This window comes from Leptodactylus fuscus, chromosome 1 (genome assembly GCF_031893055.1).
Source record: "Leptodactylus fuscus isolate aLepFus1 chromosome 1, aLepFus1.hap2, whole genome shotgun sequence".
Classification (NCBI taxonomy): domain Eukaryota; kingdom Metazoa; phylum Chordata; class Amphibia; order Anura; family Leptodactylidae; genus Leptodactylus; species Leptodactylus fuscus.
This window is the reverse complement of record NC_134265.1, coordinates 59,103,489-59,130,058: the sequence shown is the minus strand read 5'-3', so window position 1 is coordinate 59,130,058 and position 26,570 is coordinate 59,103,489. Positions and strand designations below refer to the sequence as shown.

Genomic DNA, 26,570 nt, shown 5'->3' with positions numbered 1-26,570 from the left:
AATTTTGTAACGTCAGACCCGAACAGAGCATAATGATTATAAATGGAATATACATATATGTATATATTATGGTCACAAGTGCAAGTCTCACCTGAAACATCCAAAGAGATGGTATCTTGAGTATCTTCAATTCCAAAAAGCACCTCGCATCGGTAAGTACCACCATCACTAGCACGAAGTTTGACCATTGTTAATGACGCATCACCAATGTCTTCCGGATGACTCGGTACAGACACTCTACCCCTATAATTTTGGCCAATTTTTATTCCACCACTTTGAGCGACTAAAACTGTGGTTTCCTTTGGATCTTTTCCATCTCGACTTTTTTCAATTTTTGTCCATTTTATCCTCAAAAATTCATTTGTAATGTTATAACTTGGCGGTAGCGTAGGTATTGTTGAGAAGAAGCATGGTAATGTCACTCTGCCAGACAATGTTCCTTTGACGGGAGGACTTTTTTGTACGGTAACTGAAAAGATAAGAAAAGATATGTTATAAAAATATGCAATTTAATAATTTATTTTATTTTCTAGTAGGTTCTAATTTATATTTAGAGGATTCTGAAATGCAATTTAGGAACGAGATCAAAAAAGTTACATCCTTTTGGTTTTTTAAGTAAGTGAATAGCATACTAGATACTTTCCATGCTGAACTGTTTTGTGAACAGTGTATTGGATGCTATATTATGTGGTGTGATCTGCTTAAACTTTTGGTTTAAAATTTTCCCAAATCCCTAAAGCATACCTCCAATCGTAAAAAAAAACCTGAAAAGTATAGGTGAATGTAAGAAACTTTGGAATTTATCTTATCTTATTAGTGAAATATGTTTCCTTTTCCATATACATGACTGCTTTACTGCTCTTATTTCTAATAGCATCTGAATCTATATGCAGCCTAACACACCCAAGTCTATGGAGAGGGAGAGGGGGAGGAGAAGAGTGATATTACGCCTTATTCTGTGCAGTGGTAGAACATTATCTTTGTAGATATAATAGAGTCAAAAGAATTATCAAAGTTACAATATGTAGCAGAGATTAGCTCCAGAAAGTGTATGTTTTCAGCAGCATCCTCCCCTTCCCCTCTCCATAGCCTTCTATGTCAGTGAATGGAGTACCAAGCATTTTTGTTTTGTTTTTTTTAATAAAATATGTTACAAAGGTTGTTATATTCACATGTACTATTCATTTAGAGGATATTGTTTTATAAACATTTTACACTCTAATTTGTTTCAATTTCCAAAAAAATTTAACTGCAAAAATTACATTCTGACCCAACAGTTTTCAGCAGCACCGTGCCTGTGTACTTGAGATGTGATCGCCTATAATAGCCCAAATGGTCAAATAAAACAGCCGTAAACACTGAAAAGCGGCCGGGACATTCTCAACAACATAATTGTGCTGCATGCGCATTAACCATCTGTAATGACAACCCAGATTGTCTACATATAAAGTCCTTTATGTTCCACAAATCAAAAGAATGTGGTTTCATTATTTTCCTACTTTGCTTCAACAAATTACATCATATTTGTCTGGAATGTATAGGAAGTAAGCGCGGGCTGCCAAGTGATTTGGATAATGGTTTAACTACTCTGCTCAGTGTAAGTGTATAAAACAATAATCTCTATTGTTGTCTACCAAAACCTTTGTGAATATTATTTCCCTTGTAGCCTCAGGACCCTGAATAGTCCTCAAGGAGAACAATGATACTACAAATATTTCAAGAGCAATTTGTATCATCTTCCAGCTGAAATTTGTGGCTGCAAGGCTTTTTATCAACTATATCCAGCAGCCAGTGTGTTATCCTTAAGTGAACTTTGTAGAAAAATCATATGGATTTTTGTTATATAAAAATACTATGAAAAGGCGTTGTCCTGGATCAAAGGATGGGTCTGCTTTATTTCCTAGAAACAACACTATTTTTGTCATTTTTGTTCAGCTCTGATTGACTGAAATGGGATGAGCTACAATCCCAGACACTGAACATAATCAGGAACAAGAGCGGTTTTGTTTCCCGAAAAAATATTAATAGTCTAATCCTAATTTTCTAAAGACAGACATTACAAAGTCTTCCCTATTCTTGGGTTCAAAATATTACAGGTCTGTCCTTCATGTTAGTGGGGTCCAGGTCATGACACCCCTGTCTATCAGTTGTTTGAAGGTAACACTGAACTTACGTCTTCATTGTTTACACTTCCCTGTACGTCTGTATGATGTCTACTTATTAGTGGCTTTGTAGGGTATCGCAGATTTGTCTTATTCATTGCCGCCCTTGAACCTCTGCGCACCATCAACTTAGTAGTGGGTCTGTAAGGTATTGCAGATTTATCTACTTCACTGCCATTCATGAACCTCTGCGCACCGTATACTTAGTAATTGTTCTACGGCGTATTGCAGATTTGTCTTATTTGTTGCCTGTGAACCTCTGCGCACCATCAACTTAGTAGCGGCTCTCCAGGGTATTGCAGATTTATCCCATCCACACAGTACTGTAAACAATGAAGAGGCCACAATGTAGGCCGAAGTGCCATGGCCCTTAAAACAATTGATCAGCTGGGATGGTGGAAGGATAGACCATCAAATCTTGATTTACTTAGGACAGTGTCAACAACCTTGTCCACCATAAAATACCAAAATAGGATAAGTTCTGATCACAACCATAGTCAGTGGGATATACTTCTTTCCTCAGACCTATCCTGAGTTACCACAGTGAGGAGTTTGGTCTAGCCCACGTCGATACGCTTTACCATACACACAGTAATGGATTATAATATGGCCTTTTTGGGTGGTCACCCACGGCCTGGTGCTCCTAGAAGTCCCATGGTCACCTAAGTCTGTCATCAACTTTAGCAAGTGTATGCCAATGGCAGTAGAATTTTACATGTTTCTGTGAATACATGCATGGCTGCAACTAGCCTTCCCATAGAAGAATGGGCCATGTTTGCCTACTCCCGGTAAAGTGAGAGAACTTGCTGGTCTTTCACTGTGAAGTCCCCCTTCCTGTACCCTGAAATTGCCTTCAGTTACACTGATCTGATCCCTGGGTTTGGCAGCATCCAGGGTGCTTGTTATACAAATAACAAAATGGCCCTGAAAACTTTAGCCTGTTGGGGGGCCCACATTTTTCAAACAGCCCAGGATCCATGGTAGTCGTCATCTGCCATGGCATCCACAGTGGGATTATATGCACATATCCAACATTACATGACGTTCCTCCATAGCATTAGTGGATTATTGATGAGATACATGTACTATTCATGTCATGGTTCATCCCTGACTCTTTTTGCTGGAGCAATCCTATCCAGGGTATTTAATAGGCCCATTTACATAGAACCAGAAGTTTAGTACTTATGCCACACTCATGTCTGTATTAAGGAAAATATTCCAAAACCTACATATGTTTCTCATTCAGTAACACACTTAATAATGTAGTATCACTGACAAAACCCACAATGTAATCTGCAAATAATAGGACTAGTCCGCAAGGCCCTGAGAAAAAGGAGTTTCATACAATAACATATCTTTGAAACACAACATTAGCAGATATTCAAACAAAATGTTAAATAATTATATCTTTACTTTTTCTCATGCTTTTTCTTGTTCTTAACTTCTGGGTTTCGGATAGCTGTAGCGACGGAGTGTCTCTCTTAAATTGGTTTTCCCACAAATACACATTATCCTTTATTAACAGTTTAGGGAATAAGTGTCAATCACTGAGGGTCAGGGGAAGAAGGACCTGAAATTTCCCATAAGTGCTCCATGGGAATTGAGAGGCGGTATGTATTCTATAGGGTAGTTGTTGATTGCCATCCCTGCAGTCCCACAGAATGAATAGCACGGTGGTCGTACATGTGCACCACTTCCCCAATCTCATGGAGCACTCATGGGAATTTGCAGGTCCCTGTTCTCAAGAGCGCTGGGGGCCCAAATGCTATTTATCCATCTCTGGAAATAGTATCACTGCTCAAATATTGACATGATTTATATTGCTTTAAATAATTTTGTCAATACATTACTGAATACTACCGTAATTTTATGCATTCTTATTTATAGCTACAATACAGTCACTATTGGTCAGGCTTCTCAAATTGTATTGGCAAATCGTATTCTGAAAAGTAAAGTCTTCAGAACAGGAACTGTGCAGTAAATTGTTAGAGAAACATATGTTCTGGAGCATAGTTCAGTATAGGCATTGTAATAAGGGCCCCTTCACACTACGGATACGGTGACTGATTCTGAATGTTAAAAACACGTTCAGAATCAGCGCGTATAAAGCAGATCCCATTCATTTCTATGGGAGCCGGCATACGAGTGCTCCCGATTGAAATGAATGGGCTGCTTTTTACTCTACGAGCACTCCCATTGAAGTGAATGGGAAGCGCTCGCGTGTACGGCTCGGACTGAGCCGAGCGCCGGGCCCCTTCACACAGCGAGCCGTACACGTGAGCGCTTCCCATTCACTTCAATGGGAGTGCTCGTAGAGTAAAAAGCAGCCCATTCATTTCAATGGGGAGCGCTCATATGCCGGCTCCCATAGAAATGAATGGGATCTGCTTTATACGCGCTGATTCTGACCATGTTTTAAGGGAGAGTTCACATGGAGTAACGTGCCACGTGAGCTTTTGCGGGCCGTTCACGCTCCCATTGATTTCAATTTCAATACGCGGCACGTTACTCCGTGTGAACTCACCCTAACGTTCAGAATCAGGCAGCGTAAAAGACGAAATGAAATAAGCAGGGGTGTGTCTGACGACAAGTCTGCTGACTGATTCTTATAGCAACCGGCTAAAATTCAGAATATAGGTTGCAACTTTGTATTTAGATCAGGGATCACCAATCTGCCCAGCTTTTGTGAAACTACACTTGCCAGCATGCACACTTGCTTGGATGTTCTCAAAACTCCCACAGAATTGACTGGAGCATTCTGGGGGTAGTGGTTTTGCAACAACACAAGGGCTGTAGGTTGCTGATCCTTGAATTAGAAATCTTGATATAAACTGTGAAATAATGTGCTTTACATATAGTACAATGATAGGGACAAATTTCATAGAAGGCTACTAACCTACTAGTACATTTTCACAGTATGGAAGGAAGTAAATGTACTTGGTGGAAATGCACACAGACATAAGGAAGAACATACAAACTTTGTGCAGATGTTGCCCTTGATCAGATTTGAACCCAGGACCCCAGCGCCACAAGCAACATTGCTAACCAGCAAACCACCATTCTTTGTATAAGCACCAGGAAACTCTCCGCTAAGAAACTCAATTAATTTCAGAGAGTCTTAAAGGAGATGGCCAGGATTGGTGGGGGGCTGACAGCCCCACATGGCTAACCATGGCTAACCACCAATGCCTGTGTTATACACAGCACGGAGCTGAGGCAGTTGTCTCCGTGCCCTGCATAGTGGCCGAGTACTGATACTGCAGCTCTCATTGAAGTCAATACAGAGCTATATGCAGTGATGATGAAAGAATATACAAAAAAATTCATACAAGATATGGGCTTTACACCCAGCAAATGTACAAGAATGGCCAATATATGGGACTGACAATAAAAGGACTGTGACGAGTATAAGTGATCATTGCTATACTGTATGACTGTGCTATGGTCCTTAGTAAGTTATTATGAATATCATAACTATAGTATGTGACTTACTTCTAGTCGGAAAAGTAATGGTAAATGAAACATTTTGGAGGAAGCAGAACTTCTGTGTTTATAACACTTGCAAATTGTTTAATATAATTTCTTTCCACATTACTATGGAAGATTATTAGGTGACCAGACGTTTCCAAAGGGGATTGGTTTCTTCAAGCTTTCCATTTGGCTAGTAATTAATCCAAGCAGGGAGAAATGTAAGGTATGGACGTTACCGCCCGGGGGCAGATCCAATGACACAATTACTTTCCGCCTATCACTCACATCACCACATAAGATCCCTGTGATAATGGTGTCTGTCACCATCACACTTAAGAAGTCAAAGGAAACTTTTCTGCCTTCCGTCATATTCAATCACTGGAGGAAAACGTCAGAATGGAACTTGTAGCGTTTTACTAAACAGTTCGTAACCAAACTTGGAAATGAAAGAATTTTTAAGCTTCGCTGCAGAAAAATCCACAAAACATTTGTTTCCTATTATCACCATTAGGGATTTGCTTTGTAAAGCCCCGATGAATTGTCCATACATTTACATAGAACGAAAGAAACAAGTCTCGTTTCAATGGAAAGCTATTGTTAGATAAAGCTGATGAAATACTAAATTCTTTTTAAATGAGAGGGTCGGATTTTTTTTCCGACTCAAACCAGTTTATAAATCACTTTTCAGTCTGTCGGAGAGCCTGATAGAAGTTCCCAAGCATTAATGGCCATGTAGAAGCCTTAATAGGACTTCCTTAGAGACGCCTAATAAACATTGCTAGAGATTGTTGCAATAGCTGAAGTTACTTCCATAAAAAGTAAGGTATAGGTTGGGGCTATCTATATTATGTATGCTAAGTGGCGCAGAACAATATAAAAGACTTCATTAGGAGCTAATGGTGTCCTTCTGTAATCGCAATATCACACATTGACAGTAAGGAAATAGCTGTCAAATCCGTACCCTGTAGAATAACACGACGCCAATAAAAACAATAAAAGGTAATTTACATCTACAATCCTGACCACAGCACGTGACAGCCAAGGCCTGTTGAGAGAGCAACTGCAGTGCCAAAGTGTTCTCTAATGTATATAGCATTACATGTCATAATCCACATGGCCATTGTTTAGCACATATACTTACATTATGAGACCTGATCCTAAGAGTTACTAGAAGACACATTTTTGCAAACTGTATTACAATAGGAAATATCACTACAAGGTCAGAGGACAAGTCTAAGGCTGCATTCACATGAATGATGGCCATATTGCACCCAAGGGGTGCCCGATTTCATGGATTCCTTATACATTTAGGTATATGGAGGGATACGCGAAAATGACAAAATAGGACTTGGTTTTGATGGTCTATGAAAATAGGCTTTCAAAAAAATTGGTCATGTGACCCTATTCACATGCATTGAATTTAAGGCACCTATGTAAAGACTGTTATAAAAATGTCTGTCACATGGCCGACATTTACTGTTGTGTGAATATAGGCTTAAACTAGTCACATGCCTTTATTTATTTATTTATTATGCTTACTTATATAGCGCCATCATATTCTGCATCGCTTTACAGACATTGACAGTCACTATCCCATATACGACTCACAATCCACAATCCCTATCAGTATGTCTTTGGTGTGTGGGAGGAAACTGGAGTACCGGGAGGAAACCCACGCAAACACGGGGAGAACATACAAACTCCTTGCAGATGTTGCCCTGGCAGGATTCAAACCCAGGACTCCAGCACTGCAAGGCATCTATCATCTGAATGCTCATTCAGCTAAAAGCTATTCCTTCCAATCTCACCATATACATTCACACTGGGTTCAGGATGTGTTCTCACTGTAGAGAAGCGAGTTATCCACCGCCAGACCTGTCCAGAGAATCAGACATCAAAAATACCGTATAATGTGCCTGATCCTTCTGATCTGGAGTTAGTAAGATGGGACTCCCCCATACACATTAGATGGCCAGGTGGTCCTGCCAACATCAATCTAAGGTGTATACATAGCCATTAACCAGAAGTAGAAAGACGCTGTTTGTACTACTACTGTGATGACTAACTATAGAGCAATGTACTTGTGAAGTTTGGAGACCCCCATACACACAAGATAACAAGCTGATCTAGAAAAAATTATCATGTTTGGCCAGAGTTTGTGTGTTGGAGGCTTGATAATCCTGTACTTAGAAAATCATTGAATTATGAAACAGCGCCTGTATTTGTTTTTTGAAACTTTGTGGTCTTGAAGACTTTTCATTAAATGGATCCGAAGAAAAGTTGATCACAAGGACCCACAACAATATCTGCTGTGAAACTTGGCAGCAAGTGTTTATATTCCTTACAGTGCCCTCACAGGGGCAATGAGGCATTACGTCTTGGCCATGAAATAATGGCATGTCATTTCTTGACAGGTTAGCTGCGTAGGACATCGTAAATTTCAGCATCCAAGGTAAAGAGAGTCTGTCCCCAAAACCCACCATATAAATTAGGGTCACCTTAAGGGTGTATTCACATGGAGGAAAATGGTGAGGAACTTGGTGTGGAAATTCAGCGCAGAAAAAAAGCCTCCCATTGACTTCAATGGGTTCCCTTTTCTGCTAGCAATGGGAGGCTTTTTTTTCAGCACTGACATTCCACACCAAATTCCTCACCATTTTCCTCCATGTGACCCTAATAAATGTTTTCCCCTACTGAATTGGTGCCAAAAAAAAAAAAAATGAATTTGCAGATTGTCAAAAACACTAATATCTTGGCAATGGAGGCACCATTTCACAAGAAGAAAACACTGCTTGATCCAGGTGACCCTGACCTATCCATTGGCTTGGCTGTGTTGATATGCTCGGTTCTGGGAAAAGACTTAGTTTAAGTCATTTTTAAGATGGCTTACTCAACTTTCCCCACTAAAAAGACAAAGATGCTTGGCAAGGGGTGTATGTGTTTAGGGGAGTGCAAACGAATAGCTGTTGACCAAACATGCGTTCGGCTTGTTGTCGACAAACTAGCAAAATGATAGAAATAAACAAAAGTATTCATATTTGATAAATGACTGGTTGTAACACATTGTTTTCACTCATTAGCTCATAGTTACTCATCCTTCACACTTACCAGAGCGAGACAGAGAGAGTCCCACCCGCTCGAATAACAGACTGGGGCAGACTGGGCCAAAGTGAATTCATCCAACCTGTATATGTGGTTTACGTCATATAAACAACTTATTTATAAAATGACCTAAGAAACCACTTAGTTTCTGATGAAAAGTACACACTGCTAATATTTCTTGGAACACCACCGACGATAGCGCATTTCCTTAAACGTTCTACATTTTTTTGTTACTGAGCATAAGTTACTCCACCTGTTTTATACTCGTAGGATAGGATTTCTGGATTTTTCCACTTATTTCAGTTAACAGTAGCATAAGTACTATATATTTTCTCTCTAGATCTATAGTAAAAAGCCACTTGTCAATATCTGACCACTCACTCAAATATTTGACCACTGCACAACTAACACCGCCATGTACATGTTGATTCATTACAGCTCTATATACTTTTGTATCCAGACCAATGGTCCTTTGAAGGTCTAAAGATTCATTGCTATGCCATTGCTATCACATAGTTTGCCATTTTTACATTCTTCCATTACTAACCAGATCAGGGCCAAGAGCACCAACATACAGCAATCCACTAAAATTGGGTTACCATATGGTATCTCTAAAAACAAAGCAACATTAAACCAAGAGCAGTCATCTATACTGAGATGATACAACAAAGTCTAGATCGATCGATAAAGACCAAAATTTTATATGTCAGTCTTTATTTCATGTACGCCACCATGCTTAATGCACTTTGTCGTGAGCTTGGTATATCCTTCTAGTGTCTTTAGGCCAATGTATGGATTTTCACATCAATTACACCATTTGGGACATGATGAAGGTGGCACTAGTAATGAATGTGGCAGGAAGCTGTAACAATTCTAATGTTAATCTCATGAAAAACTTGGGTCTATACATTTTCCAGTCACAGCACCACTCAAGATCATGGGTTGTGTCTGGTATTGCAGAATATATTTTCCAGTCACAGCACCACCCGCAATTATGGCTGTGTCTGGTATTGCAGCTCTTCCCATTCAAGATAATAAGGCTATTTTGCAATTCCAAACACAGACAAAGGGAAAAAAAAATCTGAAAACAGGCATTATATGTTAAAGAATCAATCAAAGGGTCAATGGAAAGAAGTAACCATGGGAAGAATATGCAAATCTGTCTTCCATGATGTAATTAGGAAGTCAGGTGCCTCAGTGTTGCAAACCAATAGAGGGCGCTCACTGGAATGTGCAAGCCAGTCTTCCCTGATGTAATTAGGAAGACGGAATCTCAGTGATATGGCCCAATAAAGACATTGGCAGACAATTGGCTTATTTCTTCTGAGAACAAAAAATTTGGAAATTCTCCTTTACCCTAACACATGCCATCGGGGAAAGTCAGGAGACCCCCATGTGTAGTAGATGTTAAGCTGATATTAATGTTATGTATATGGCCAATTTAACTATAAAATCACAATCTACAGAGCAATATACATCCACCAAGTATGGACTCAGTTACGCCGTAATACCAGACATAGCCATGGACATAAGTGGTGTTGTTTCAAGGTGAAAACAAGAAACATTTTTCTAGTCCTTGACCAGACTTACTCAATTCATTGTGGTGGCCTCACGTATAGCAGAAGGATATAAGGTTATAGCTATGCCACTATGAGCTGCCATAGATTTACAATGGAGAATGTTAAAAATAAATTCTCAATTCCTAAATTTCCCAAATCCTGGGATCAATAATATGCCCTATGCAATAATATATTTTGAACATACCTATCTAAATTTTCCTTATAAAATTCTCTATTATCCTCCTGCGGGTACTTGTTGTCTCCATTAACATGTTTCGCTAATCTCTACCCTGTTTCATCAAAAATCCTTTTCACGTATATATTTATTGCAGTGTGAAAATCAGAAGTGATGCCAGTAATGTGCTCGGGATGGAAACGTCTCAGCCCCAGCTAAACACACAACACTTCACTATTCTCAAATAATTGGGAATTGAATTTTCACACTTCAGAATGTAACAATTTGTCATTTGCAGTTTGGGAGAGAGAGCACATCCAATGGGAACATGACTGGGGTTTGGCCTTGTAGGTAATAAATAGTAAGTGAACAAAGGCCTCAGTGTTTTCACCAGATGGATTGTGGCAAAGGCTACTATACTGTAAGGAGGAGGATGTTAAACAGGCATTAGGTGCTGAGGGATCAATTACTTGATGTAGACTCTCTATAAATCATTGAAAACCAAGCTAATTGAAATTCCATCTGCGCACTTCATCTTAACTTTATGACCATTAACTAGTACTAGAAAGACACAGGCTGAACTGCTACTGTGAGGATTAACTACAGAGCAATGTACTTCTATACACGGCTATGTATCCCAGCTTAAACCTCCAAGACTGGAACTCAGACGGGGCTTTAAACTTTGAACTCTGTTTCTAATGTATGGAAAAGGAAAGTTGGCACTGACTGTTCGTGCACTAAATCTGTATAGAAAAACATTTTAGGAGAGCTGTATTGAATGAATTAGAAAAGCTCAGAAGGTTCTTTGGTTCTTCACAAAGTTACAGCTGGGGTCAACAGTAGGACATTCTAGGAGTAGCTACGTATTAAAAATCGATATTTGTTAGGGAAGATTGATAGAATTTTACCATAAATTCTGCAACCATACTTACATATTTTACCACTGGACAAGTTGTCTTAAAACTTTTGTAATTTATTACTAAATCATATTGCCTATAGGGTTGAGCGATCGGGAAAGATCGGATCCTGATCAGTGATCGAGCAAATTTCACGATCGGGATCGGCTGGAAAATGATCGAAAATCGGATTTTAAAAATTAAATCTCAAGATCGGCCAAACCCTAAAAGTGACTTTTTCCATAGAGAAGCATTGACTAGGGTTGAGAAATTGGGATCGGGAAAGATCAGATAGCGATCGGCGATCGAGCAAATTTCACGATCGCGATCAGGATCGACTGGAAAATAGGATTTTTAAAACAATCCTGAAATCTCAAGATCGGCTCAACCCTAATTGCCTACTATTATTATTAACTGTAATGATGCATTCTTTATCGCTAGAGGTATAACTTGAAGGTCCTGGTCCCCAATTCCAAATTTGTAACGTACCATGTGCTATCTATAATACTGGTGTATTCTTATGTTGTAGAAAGACCTTTAGGCTCCATGTGGCCTCTGCACCCCCTATAGCTACACCTCTGTTCATCAAGAACAAAGTATCATTGACCCAATCTGAAATTTTTCCATGATACTATTTCTATAAGTATGGCCCTGGCTATCAAGACAGGGAGTGACTACATCATACCTAGTTGACAAATTTCCACCAAAAATGAAGAACCAGGCAGTAGGTGAACTCTCTGCTCCTACATTTAAACAAGGAGGTCATAAGATGATGGAAAGATATACACATCCTTCAAGATCTTCTAAGATCTTTCCTATATACTTTTTTCAAACCCCATATTTTCCTCTTAAAGCTCAGTGAACAAAGAAAAGTATTCTTAACCACAAAAAAGGATGAAAATACGTTTTCTCTAAGGGCTGTCTGTTGGGATAATGACACCTGCCACAACTTAAGTGGAGGAGGAAATCCATGGCTATAAGGCGAGAACATTGTCTAACAATAAGAGATAGCAATTAAGGTGAAAGGGAGATAAGACTCTTGACTGTGAACAGACTACATTTAACAAACACAAAAAGTCTTTATCAATGAGAGCACTGCCTTTTATCCATCACAAGCATTCATCCTCTTCACTTCTCTGAATGAGCAATAATGTCAACTCAATGTTAGGGAAACACTCCAAGTGAACACTAACCTTAAAGTATGCCGAGCAATAGAGTTCGATGTGAGACAACGGTTTTATATACAGGTTGGAAATTGTGTTTGGAGACAAAAAGTGAAAGTTGAGAACATTTTTTTCTTAAAATGATGGGACTAATCGTTTGTGGACAATATTGAGGTTCTTTGGGCCCACTGCAGTTCGAAGACTGGACCTCTACTAATACAGAATCTGCGCGTTAACTTTGTTATCATTGTACAAAAAGAACATATCATCTATAAGGTCTAACTGGTTTTTGTGAATCTGCCCATAAGAAATTGACCCACATGGCTATTTGTCTTCTGCTGGACCATTGGGGCACATTACTGGACCTACAATGGGATATTCTGGTAGTCTGGTGGGCAAACCATATTTGCACGAAATGTTCATAGGACAGTTCTAAATATTCTATTTACATTCTGAGATTTAACTAATTCATAGAATATACATTATACTGAAAGTCTTCTAACACCATATAATACTTAAAGGGATTCTACCATTAAAATCGAATATTTCCTCCCTAACACTTAGGAATAGCCTTAAGAAAGGCTATTCGTCTCCTATATTTAGATGTCTTCTCTGCACTGCCTTTCCGTTGAAATCCCAGTTTTCGCTATTATGCAAATGAGTTCTCTCACAGCACTGGGGGCGTCCCCAATGCTGCGAGAGAACTCTCGAGCGCCACCTCCATCTTCTTCAGGAACGGGCTCTTCACACGTCTTCTTCCGGGGATTGGCTGCAAACTTCAGGCCTATGGCAAAGCCGACTGCACATGCCCGCTGGCCACAAGAAAATGGCCGCTTACAATACTGTGTATGCAGCCATTTTCTTGTAGCCGGAGGGCATGCGCAGTCGGCTTTGCCCGAGGCCTAGAAGTTTGAAGCCAACAACCGGAAGAAGATGCGTGAAGAGCCTGTTCCTGAAGAAGATGGAGGTGACGCTGGAGAGTTCTTTCGCAGCATTGGGGACACCCCCAGTGCTGTTTAAGCGCTGGGGTCCACCCCCAGTGCTGTGAGAGAACTCATTTGCATATTGGCAAAAACTGTGATTTCTACGGAAAGGTGGCATGGATAAGACATCTACAGGTAGTAGACGAATAGCCTTTCTTAAGGTTATTCCTACGTGTTAGCAAGAAAATATTCGATTTTAATGGTAGAATCCCTTTAATATCTGTATAAGATGAATATGAAATAAGAACTGGTAGAGTACACTTCAGATCCAACAATTTCATAATTGGCAATAATTCTGTTCTGATGTCTTATGTCAATTATATGGAAATCACCACACATTAAGCCTATTGTCTGTCTTAACCTATGGCCTCAGTGAAAAATCTCTTCAGCCGTCCAAGTCTCCTTGTAGACAAGCTTTCTTGACACATGTGGATTACCAAGTGATTGGAGTGATTGGTGGCTATCAGGAAGATTAGATAGATCATGTTGAGCTGACCAGGATGTTTTTGACAATTGCTGGATGTTCTGGAATCATGAATATACATTACATGGCACTTGGGATTAAAATGGTCAATTGCTGCATGTGACTAGCTCCCATTTATGGGTAGCCTTAATTCCAATGATAAGATTAGGTTTATCTTCTTTATTAGGACAGCTTAGCACCTACTGCGTTCAGTATATTTGTAGAATGTCCATTTTTAGAAAATCAGGGATATTGAGCATCTACCTTATTAAAATAAGATCGTTGGATACCAAAGAACAAAATAAAAAGTACTGTAGTGGAGCGATAAGAAAATGGTTAATGTGGCCATAAAGTTTATGTGGCTTGATGTTTATTACCATCATAATGGTCTCAATGTTCATTCAATGATGTGCACAAGTCACATAGCAGCAATGGGGGTCTTGGTTCCAATTAATATATGCATATATAATAAAGAATATAAATCACTAAAATAAGAAGCAATGCAAAAATAATGAGCGGTCATGTGTTCATGAGCAGTTCATTGAAAACTCATTTTGCAAGCATTTATTATCTTCGTTCAGTCTCCAAACTCTTTAATGCAAATGTATGGCCAAGACTAAAAGGGTATTTCCACAATCCATATTCATCACCTATATACTGTATAGGATAGACAATAAATGTCTGACCACAGGACCTCACTACAACCGCTCTTCCCCCCTTCTCTACATGGCCACACTGAGTATTTCAGATGAAGCAATGGTCAAGCATGTCCGGGCCGATCCATTGTAAGTCTATGAGGCTGATGGATACAGCTGAGAACAGCGCTCTGCCATCATCATCACTTCCATAGACTTGGACTACTCAATGGGACAAAAATAATTGGGTTTCTATTGTCAAGAAACAATTTAGCCACTTGTGGACAGCATCATGTCACCACAGTAAAAATGGATCTTGTATAACTGTAAAACAGTAGAGGAGAATGGATGTGTCTTATTCAGAGATCTTGAAAAAGATAAGTAGTAATTGTTTTCCCAAAGCATACATTGAATATGATGATCATAGTAGGGTGCCCAAGAAAGAGGAACAACTATTGGCACCATGAAAGAAGAAGATGTCTAATAGAGGACAATCCCTTTAAGGAACACTTGTCAATTAGACACAATCAGACTACTACATTGGCAGAACCAAACTCCATTACAATACAGCCAGTGAATTCACCTGATCAATGCAACACAATATCAATGAGTGTTGGTCATTACTAAGCTGCATTTTCATGAATATACTTAGGAGACCCTTATGTGTCATCTGTGAGTCTCACAAGGAGTGAATTATTTTCTCCCGTGCCCTTAACCACCTATTTAGACTGGATAATTATCATCACAATTCACTCTTCATTGATTATAATGACACTTGGACAATTATAATGAGGGATAAGGTCAATAATACATAATAACATTATCCTTTATCCTTCATTGATCATGATACATTAATAGATACCATACTCAGTGGGACATATACGTTTACACAAAGTGATCCTGCATGACTTTTGTGAAATCCATCATTAAAGCGTATTCTCATAACTTTAATATTGATAACCTATCTGGAGAAACGATTAGATGAATGGCTTCTTCATTGGTATACTATAATACACTTTATACCAAGGTGGAACTGAGCTGCAATACCAGGCATAGCCACTAGAAAATGTGCGGCACTGTGCCAAGTAAACCACAAAGAGGTCACATGACTTCTTCTGGACCCCTTTAATCAGCTGATCAGCAGGGGTGCTGTATGGCTTATCCAAAGGATGGACCATCAGTATCGAAGTCTTGGGAAAACCCTTTTAGGCTAAGGCCATGTGTTGCCAAAAAGCTACTTTTTGTTGCAGATTTTTATAAGTTTTTCAGAGCCAAAGTCAAAAGCGTCTTAAAAGGTAATGGGAAATATAAAGGAAGCGTTGATACTTCTACTTTCTGAAAAATCCACTTCTGACTTTTGCTCAAAATCTGCAACAAAAAGTCACCTTTCTGCAATTTGTGACCTCAGCCTTAAGCATTAATGACATTCTCAGCAGGAAGTATTTCCTCCATGCCTGCTCAGAACCCTATAGATGGAAATATCCATCAGATCCTTGGCAAGACCGAATCGGATGACCGATTATTGGTCGCGTTGGTTGTTGCGTTTACAGGACCTTTAGTAAAGGCAGAGATGAGAAGCGTAGACTATCCATTGACAAACTGTCTATATTACCATAGGAATCCATTACTGCGACCGCCCCGCGAGTTAATGAAGATACATCTCTCCCAGCCACATTCTCATTTTCTTGATTTCACAATTGCCTTTTTAAGAAAAGTGTTTTGTTTTTCCTAATCATCGCTATAGACATTTTTTTGGCCCGTTACGCTCCGCTGTGAACGCCATTCCCCCCCTTCAATCCTCTGTTGCTTAATTATTGAGCAGATCTTTTCTTCATTTCTGGCAAATTAAATTGTGCTCACAATCCAGCATTTGAGGAATTATTGTAGCTCGCTCAATAGATGTGGTTACTTCGGTATGTTTAGTCCTTTTAACTAGACCTCTGCCGATCATTAAATTACAGGCTTGGTTCTCTCATGTATAATTCACTCACAGCGACAAATATCAGCACGATTGTTATTATTCACTCAATTAGGCCATTAGAATAATTTTTGGTTAATTCAATGTATTCCGTCGTGCCTCTTCTACAATAGCATTATGCTGCCAAGTGCCTTTTATTGCTTTATTCTATTTGATAATTTCCATATCTTTTAACACTGCATCCAGAAATTGTCAGCCTTATGAAGATTTCCATGGACCACTGCTGCACTTTGTGACCGCACTACTGTACAGGAGGCCTAATACTTCCTTAGAGCAGATACAACAGGTTATATTTGCTAGAAAGGTATGTTAATAAAAGCAGCTATCCCAGTGGTAATCTTTGTGGAAATCTAGCACCAACTTCATTTCTCTGCTGTGCCCCTACAGGAGAATTAATGCATTACACCATTCTCATTCAAATGAATAGACTATTTGTGTAATGCATAAACATTTAGGGTCCTCCAAGATTAGACACACACTTTGCAGCCACTCTTTATGGGAGATCTTAGTGTCTAGTTTTCTACTATGATGGGATTTTTTAGATATTCAGCCCCTATATTGCATGCACACAGCATGAAGCGAATTGATGGTTCTGGTTTTTATTCCTAGAAAGTTCTAAGCAAAAACTATAAAAGACAACTCAAAGCTAACCACATTTTTCTTTCTAACTAGGGCCACATTGAATCCTTATGAACTGCTGGGCTTCATGAAGGATGGAAAAATATGAAACACTTAAAATTGGAAATAATGTGTCTGCAACCTCTCGCTTTAACAATCGGCTTAGTTTTCCAGATACCAAGGAAAGATTTTTCTCCCTGGCATGAACTTAACTGCTTGTAATTGCCAGAGCTGAAGCCATGGAATACTTTACTAATTCTACATTCTCATGGAATAATAACATCTTAATCTCTTTCCAAGTGTCACACCAGATCATTATTAATGGATATGCCACACTGAAGGGACAAGGAATGCTGGGAATAGAAAGCGTTAAGTATACAAGGCTGGTCAACATACAATCTGATCTCAATAATTATCAAGGAGACGATATTTCTAAAGGTGACCATACTTGTTACTAGTGTTGTCTGAATCTGCCCATTCCAACAAAACTGGCCAACCACCAATGGCAAATATTGGGAAAAAGAAGTATCGGATTGTTGAACTTCAACATGTCCCATCCTTTTGTGCTTGGGACAAGATAAGGCAATGTCATAAGTGTCTAGTACTCCCCTCAATCCACATAGAACACATGCATGGTTGGCCAACCTGAGAATATCTCAGCATACGGGGTTGGGATAAATAGCTGTTAGTCTAAGGGTAAGTTCACACAGAGTTTCCTGGACCGGAACCTGAGGCGGAGGCCTCCTCAGGTTCCGGTCTAAGAGCCGGGTAGCCGCGACTGAAAGCCAGTGCACTGCACTGGCAACCAACCACGCACTCTGCTCCGGATTAGGCCCAATGAATGGGCCTAGTCCGCAGGAGGGAGTGTCTTCAGGTCGAATCGCGAGGTGACTTGGCCAGAAGAATGAACATCTCGCTTCTTTTTTCTGGGAGTCGGAAGAAACAGAAAAAACTTGTGAGCGGCTTCCATTGATTTCAATGGGAGCCATCTTTTTGGTCAGGATTCTGAGGCGGATACGACCTCAAAATTCTGACCAAAAAACCCTGTGTGAACTTACCCTAAGCCTCAGATAAAGTGTATGGCCAGGAAGGAGATGGAGGGAAATGGAAATGAAGGGAATATTTATTAAGACTGGAATTTTATATATCACTCAAACCAGATGTAAAATGAGATATTTGGTATAAAATAACAGTTTAATGCTATAATTTAGTCCAATGTATGCTTTCTGTTAAGCCTTGACTACTTTTTGAAAAGCGCCATGAGTGGTGGAAAATGGCAAAAAGTTGCAAATTTCTGAGCAATTTTTTTAAAAACTGGTGAAAATCAATGATACATCCATTCCCTGTATTTGCTATATATAAGACAACTTAGAACTAGGGAAAAAGCAAATGAATTTTATTGTTTAATGGACTTTAGAACCCCCATGGTGGTGGGAAGTATATTGAAATAGCCTTCTTGAGTGCCAAGAAAGCCTGTACTGCCCCCGATGGCAGGTGGACTACAATGTTAATAAAACTATTATGCCCACATGCCACATAGTTTAGACTGGGCATCATCTCTGTTTAATCTAAGATTCCAGAGCAAGACAATTACACTCACTGACTACACAGGACAAGGGGACGATTAAATGTAGACATTGTACAGTAACCATCGCCCATGCTATAACAATCACCATACTCTAGTAAGGGAAAATCAGATCTATAAATTGCATTTATTTGGTCAAAACATGTTTCGATAAACTATAATCTTAGTAAATAAGTTCCTTACCTGCACGGAAAGCATTAGTAATATGGAATGCTGAGCATATCCAAAATATATATTTCAGATCTAACAACATATTGACCTGGAAAAAAAAGAAAAGCGCGCATTAGTTTATGACTCACAGTCCTGGACTTGACATTTCAGCAACAAACAAACAATTTTGTTATTATGTCTTGAAGCTTGCATGTATTTTCTCACTCACAATAACTGGTCTGTGGGAGCCCTAGACCTCTTGACAATCAGCTGCTCTGGCCTGCGCCCCATGATGATGTCAGAGACGTGAGCTAAGGGAGAGGACGGCTGAGAACCTCGTGTTCTGCTCACTGACAATAAACAGATGTGAGGAAAGGAAACACCTTGAAAAAAAGCCATGTTTCAAATCAAAGTCTGGCCATTGATGTCAATGCCATTAATGTGACTGGACCCAGAAATATACTTGTATCACAGCTTGTTAACCACAAGACCAATGGCAATAGAGATATTGTATACTAATGCCCAGGAGATGCTTTTATGGGCTGGCCTTCTGAATGTAACTTAATACATGACAATATAAGCTGCTCAATAGTGAATCTGTATGATATCAGATACATAAGGGAAGATAAGCAAAGCAAACACTGTAACCTTGGATTAGCCAGAAATTGCTTGCACTGTTATTCTTAAACGGGTATGCAGGGCTAAAATATTGATAGATAGGTCACTCATATCATATATGTGGGTGTCTGACACCTTGCATCCCCACTGATCAGCTGTTGTCAACAGCAGATACAGATAATGGAGCAGGGAGCAGACAGCACTGTACTCTGTGTAGTGGCCAGATCAGGTACTGCACATCACTTCCCATTCATTAGAATTGGAGTAAACTTGCAGTGACTTAGTTCAGCCACTACACATAGCACTGATCTCTATCCATAAGCCACAGATAACAGCTGATCAATGGGGATGTGGGTGTCAGACCCCCCATAGCCTGGAAACCCATTTAATCCAAGCCCTATAGCATGATACAGTGGGCAACCATTAAATAATAACCTCAACATAGCAAAACAATGTTAAGCTAATAGTGTAAAATACTACAACCTTAAAATCATGCCTAACCTAGAGACCTCGGGACTCACTACTTTAATGTACAGGTACCTATACGTTAATGATTGGGACAATACAAGAAACTAGCCAATGATACACAATCCACTGATACTAGAGCAAAATTACATTTTGTCATTGACAGACAAAGATCCTTCAAGTCCCATTGCAGGCCACATCCATAGTAAAGCCATTGGCATGGCGGTCATGTACTGACATCACTCTTCTGCTTCTTTACTGACTCTCCACATCTACTAGAGTTATGTCGCAGCAAGGACTCTGTTCATACAAAGGATTAATTCCAACTCTTGGGTGGAAAATTTTACAAGTTAGCCTTTACTGTACTTAGTGCCCTTTCTCCATCATGTTCTACATTTTAGACATTCCTGAAGAAAACCCCCACAAAGGAAGGCCTGAATTACTGGAGACTAGACCACTATTCCCACCATGAATGTCTCATGGGATTGGGTTCCTTCTCTTGGACCCTCACTTATTAAGAGAGTATGGAACTGGTGACCCTGAATCATGAATTACCAGTGGTGGCATTGTCCATATAGTCTATGGAGAGGTGACTGTCTATGTAGTCTATGGGAGTTACAGAAAAGACGTGAGATAAATATTCTTTTATAAAATGATTGTATGACTTTTTGTCTAATTAAACATTGTAACAGCAGGTAAAACATGGAAGACGAGAACTATGCAAAGTAGAAGCCCTATAGAGCCCAGACAGTGCACATCAATATGATTAATAGCATGGACTGTGAAGGGAATGACATGGTTGAACTGCTGCCAAATAGCTTTCCCCCTTCTCTGTTTCCAGCACAGTCTCAACCGAGGATTCAGCTAAATGGCTGAGTCATGCAAGACAGAGCGCGGTTGCTAGGGGTAGACTACCAAACAACCATAATCCTCTCATAGGGGTTGTCAGACTGCGCTAGCACCAGTTTGCCCCAGATTACTCAGCTAAAAGAAGAGCTAACCCCAAAATGAGGGCACAGAGGGGGCAAAGAAACTTGGCAGGGCTCAAACTATACCTTTCTCATTTATTATATACAATAGCTAAAGTAATAACCCTCTGCATAAAAAACATCATATTACTCAATATATGTTTGATCAGATTATATATTAAGTTAAACTATGGGCATATATTATCTATCTATCTATACTTCTATGATTCGTTTGCTAATATACATATACTCAGTACATGGGAAAACTGCAGTAACCAACTAGATTGTGGCGAGGACCTGGCAGAATGCCCCAAGTCACCTTCTAATACTGGCTTATAAAACACTATATCAGTTTCATTCCTACATGTACTAGTTATAACCACCTGGCAAAGTTTAAGACCACTGAACCCCTTTAGGACATAAGCCATCTTTTAAGTCTATATAGTAAATACATTCATCGTGTATGATCATATTTGCAATACCACATTTAATAAAGGTAACAATCGCTGCAGAACAAGCATTTGCAACATTTTCCCCATTTGCCATGAAGCCAAAATCCTACAGCACCCTGGAGCTTGGCAAGGACATTCAGAAACTCCTAGTATATAGTGCTAAAGCTGCAGATGAAGCAGAGATGATCCGGTACACTGGATCTGCACAGAACTGCTGGTAAACCTAGTGTACTACATCACGCTCAAACAATGCTGGCCCAAGCACAAATTCAGCTCTGCTATATCGGTAGCTTCAACATGTTTCCTACTTGAAGACATAAGAAAATGGGCTGCCTACCTCTGGTCTCTATAGTATAAATAGTGTCTTTTCAATCCAGCTGTAAAATGCAATGCAAGCCTTTGATGTCAGGGTCAGTCCCTGAGTGTTGTACACATTAAGGATCCTTAAGTGACAGCCATTTCTTTGTAGACTATGGAAGCGCTGTCAATGGTGCTGCTCCACTGACCCAGTCTAATCCTTACCTCTCCTTGTAGAGGATGAAGAGTGCTCTGATCCTTTTTTCCTCCTCCTGAAGTTTGCACGTTCTCACACCCCCCTCCTTAGCTGTTACTGGTGGTCTTTAACAATAAGCAGTTGTCAAGCTCTGTCGTTTCCTCTAAGTGGGTGGTGATAATGTGGACTTCTATGGGCATTTTATGGATGTGTTTTTCTAAAGGTAGTGACCTTAATGCATGTGCCTGACACCCTGGTTATACAATAACTCCCTATGTGTAATTGGCTCCATCAACATTAAAAAGGGAAAGTTTTCTAATACTAAATAAACACATGGAGCTGGGGGAGCAGGGACTTGTCTGTTATAAAGCAAATGATCCCATGTCCTTGGTGGTCTGATGTTCTCCTATGGACAACAGAGCAACAATGTATCACTTTATTTATGATATATAATGATATATCTAGTTAAAGTATTATTTGCTTCTAGAATGAACCAATGCTCTATATACTGTTATGTATTATACGACTACTTGTTAGAATATTGCCATATTATATGGCGTGTTTCTCTTCCCAATACAATACGGTATATGTAAAGGCATTTGGCCAGTAGAATGTACAGTAAAAGCTCTTTCAGGCAACCACCCAAAATTGCATTGAAAAGTGGACGGTCATTATGTATAAGTATAAGGTAGAAGTGAAAATCACAGGGAATCTAGTCTGTTAAGGGAGTGGTCTTCTCAAAGAGGTGCCATTGTGTGAGGTAACTATTTCTTTGTAATGTATCTCTTTATCTGTACTTGAACCCTACAAATTGTACAGTGCTGTGGAATATGTTGGCGCTATATAAATACAATGTATTATTATTATGAGAGGTGGTCTTTTGGAGAGGTCTCATTGTAGCTGCTTTTGTTAGATGCTTCCCACAGAACATGTCACTAGTTGCTCTTACAATAAGCGTCACTATGTGTGATATGGCCATAGTCCACGTGGCGACTGATAATATGGATCTTCCCTGGAGCTTGGCCATTTTTTAACAGCGCTGCCTCCCTCCCACCTCTGTTTGCAGTCACCGCCCTATCTGTGGCTCATAGAGACAGCTGGCTTTTGTTATGTGAGACTGATTTGGGACTGCATCTTCTCAGAGGTGAAATCATATCCAGCCTGGGCTCCCCAGACCCTGCAGTCATAGGACACCTCCGCTCTGTCGCCTTTCCCTGTCATTTGCTTACTTTAGCATTCATCAAGTCAATCACAGCGGGATCAAAGGTGTATGCACCCATCTGGCCAATACGCTGCTTATGCATATGCTTCCAATCACATCCAAAGTCAATGGATTCCATATGCAGAAGCGAAGGTGACCAGAAGCCCACCTAGTGTAAGACATACGTGTGACACTACAAGTCTCAGCATGCACTGTCATTCTGTGTCAAATTCTAATTCTACAAACCAGATGCCTAGCTTTAACCCTTTCTAATACCAGTAATGATATGCACTAGATGACTTCTTATATAAATTGTTCAAATCAGTCATAACAAAGAAATGTCTATCACCTTTTACAGTGTTTTAGCACACCTATAACTGGCTAATAATTTGCATGCACTGACTTCTATCATGCAGAGCACTAGATAGCAGTAAAAAGATGATGCCACACAAAGGGGGTGTGTGAAAACCTCGTGTTAGGACGGCGTTGCAGTAAGATGCTGCGGAAGCAGTGCAGTTCTCCTCCAGCAGAGGGCGCGCTTTCCATTAGCACAGCAGTATCCTACATTCCTAGACATCCTAGTGCCAGGGTCTGATCCAGAACAATACCTTCAGCACTGGGACTCTCATAAGGATGAGCCTAGCTATCACTACACAGCAGCTTCTCCACTAAATCCATAGGACACATACAGCTTTTGACTTTCTTTGTTAGAACTCCCTTTTTAGTTGCTTTCTTCAAGTGAATCCTTAACCCCATAAAGTCCCACACAGTGTAAATCCAATACTTCAATTGACTCCCATTACTTTGCAAGGCTTTATTGAAATGCAGCAACACAGTGCAACATCTGTGCAGTCAATATTGCCTCTAAGGATGGACATTGTTCACACAGCATGGTCAGTGTACACAGACTTGGGGGATGTAGGAGACAAGTATTCATTAACTTGTAACAGGAGCTGACCCCTGCCATGGAGGAATTGGTGGAGAAATATTTAACTAGGTAAGTACAAAACTAAAGAAATTCCTTTAATCCTATATATAATACCATATACTGCTTATTGCTGCAGTGATGACCTGCAGACAATAGTATCAAACAACTTTTTTTTTAGTAATTTCTTATGTAAAAACACTATGCATGTATATATGTATTTGTGTGCATGTGTATATATATATATATATATATATATATATATATATATATATATATATATATATATATATAGCTAGATTTTTACCTCCCCCTACTCAATTTGGGAGTCTTTGTCTGCTTTGTGTAGTGCAGTCACTTCATGGTCCAATGACCCCTAATGCTAAGCACCTACATCTTCTTGTCTGGGTGTTTCCTGTTGCTTTCTCTGATAGATCCTTTAGACTTTTGGGGTCTCTAGGTCTTACACAAGACAGAGCTTTCCAAGAACAGCAGCCCAGTCCTTGCTATCAGATCTGTCCATGACCTGCCAGCTGTCATCCCCGGCAATACAAACCTCTCTCCATGCATCCTCCATAGACCTGCACCTCTATGGCACCTGGATACACTATTGTCTTTTGTATCACAGAACAATACAGTAAAAAAAAAAGTTGAAAGCAACTCACAATTGAATGCATATGGAACATTTAACCCCTTTCAGCCACAATCACCTTGTTCCCTATTAGGTGTCACTGGAGCCGACCATGCACAGAATGAAGAAGATTCATTTACCTTTAAAGGTGACTTAATATTGTCTTAGCTTCATCAAGTCCAGTGTTATACAGGGATTAGGTCCAGAGGTGATGCCTAGGTATGTCCCTGGGTCAGAGGATGCTTTGGGGCTATTGTCTGTGCTGCTGCTGTAGTTTAGGTTTCCTGGTTGCAGCTGATGGCAGAGCTCTCTCCAGCCTGTGTCTGTACAGAGTCCTAGTGAAAGAAGAACCAGAGTCTGTTTGGCTGCAAGTTCAAATGCGGGATCTGACACCCCTCATGATTATATCATTACATCGTCAGCACAGGCAGAAGGAGGGGCAACTCAATGTAAGAGGAGGGTGAATGAGCCCTCCCAGAGCCCAAGGAGATCCCAACTACAGCCCCAGCCCTCCCCAGCACCTCTCACTTTAATACTAGCTCTGCACATAGTATCCTCTCCTAGAGATCTGTCATACACTCCAAGCACATAGGTTACAGTAATATACCCCAAGCACATAGGTTACAGTAATATACTCCAAGCACATAGGTTACAGTAATATACTCCAAGCACATAGGTTACAGGATTGGAATTGTTTATTCCCTGCAAATAAACATCAAATCTTATTTCTTACTTTGTTATTTCTTACTTTGTTATTGCTTCCTTTACAGGTCCATATTATCTCTTAGGTCAAGATTATCTGCCTAATATTAATATCTGCCATATATTGTTTATGTCATATATATATATATATATATATATATATATATATATATACACATATATATATATATATATATATATATATATATATATATATATATATATGCACAGAGTGTGTATATTGCTTGTATTATTGCTTTGGTTATATGATCTCATTACATTTACATGAAAACTTCCTTTTTCTTTCTTACCATATTTCACATGATAAAACCACAACTGGGATTCTGCAAACCAAAAAAAAAAAAAAAAAAAAAGCTACATAAGCAATTCTATAGGGGCTCTGATTTTTTTGATATATTTTTTTTAAGCCTTTGCAATCGTGACAGATATCTAATTATTAAGTGACATGTGGATTTTTTATCATTCTTGTGATCTTCGTCTGATATGGCGCAGATCAAAATATTTCCAAATCGCTTATCGCTTTTAGCAAAAATTGTTCCATCCATGTTTCGTCTGCAGCCCCCTACCCCTGCTTGGGATAACCTCTCTATCATCTCCTCTGTGACAGTCCAAGAAAACGCCTAGACACCGAGCCCAGAGCCAAAACCATGTCCCCCACATCCCTTCTGGCCTCTACATTATTCAGATTGTAATACACATTTAGTACATCTGGTGATTAAAACTTCTGGCAAGAATCTATTCTCAGCATTTCCATAGTGGCTGCATGGACTCGCAGCACAAGCGGAGCTTCTATGGGGAAGCAAAGAATAGATTCCCATGATGTAAGTATTGTCTTTGCTGGCTTTGGTTACTGGCAACATAGCATTGGCATTTCTTTGAGGTAGCACCTCCTGCTAGAAACATAGATGAATGGGATGATTTTGCCTATGCACCTAATGTGTTTTTAATGAAACATGAGTCTTTTCAGCTGTCACCTAGATAAACCAATGATCTTCTAGTAAAGAAGAAAGAGAAGTTTGTGTAACCGCAGAGGGAAAACTGGGAATCAAGCCAGGTCGGTCATGTAATCGCTTTGGATTCATTCATGAGAGACATCTCAGCCTAAAGATGTGATCTGACCACTGTGGTTGCAATAAACATGATTAGATGGAAAT

General features: G+C 39.6%; 1 protein-coding gene across 1 annotated transcript in view; it reads right to left on the bottom strand.

Annotated features, from left to right (window-relative positions):
- LOC142200580 (versican core protein-like) overlaps positions 1–25,053 on the bottom strand; it is a 76,151-nt gene extending 51,098 nt beyond the window's left edge. Inside the window, exons 1-3 of the mRNA XM_075271032.1 lie at positions 24,834–25,053; positions 18,974–19,049; positions 92–469 (exon numbers count right to left, since the gene is read on the bottom strand). Coding sequence (XP_075127133.1) covers positions 92–469; positions 18,974–19,043 — 448 coding nt within the window. The 5' untranslated portion in view covers positions 19,044–19,049; positions 24,834–25,053. The remainder of the gene's footprint in view (positions 1–91; positions 470–18,973; positions 19,050–24,833) is intronic.
- Between the last annotated feature and the right edge of the window lie 1,517 nt (positions 25,054–26,570).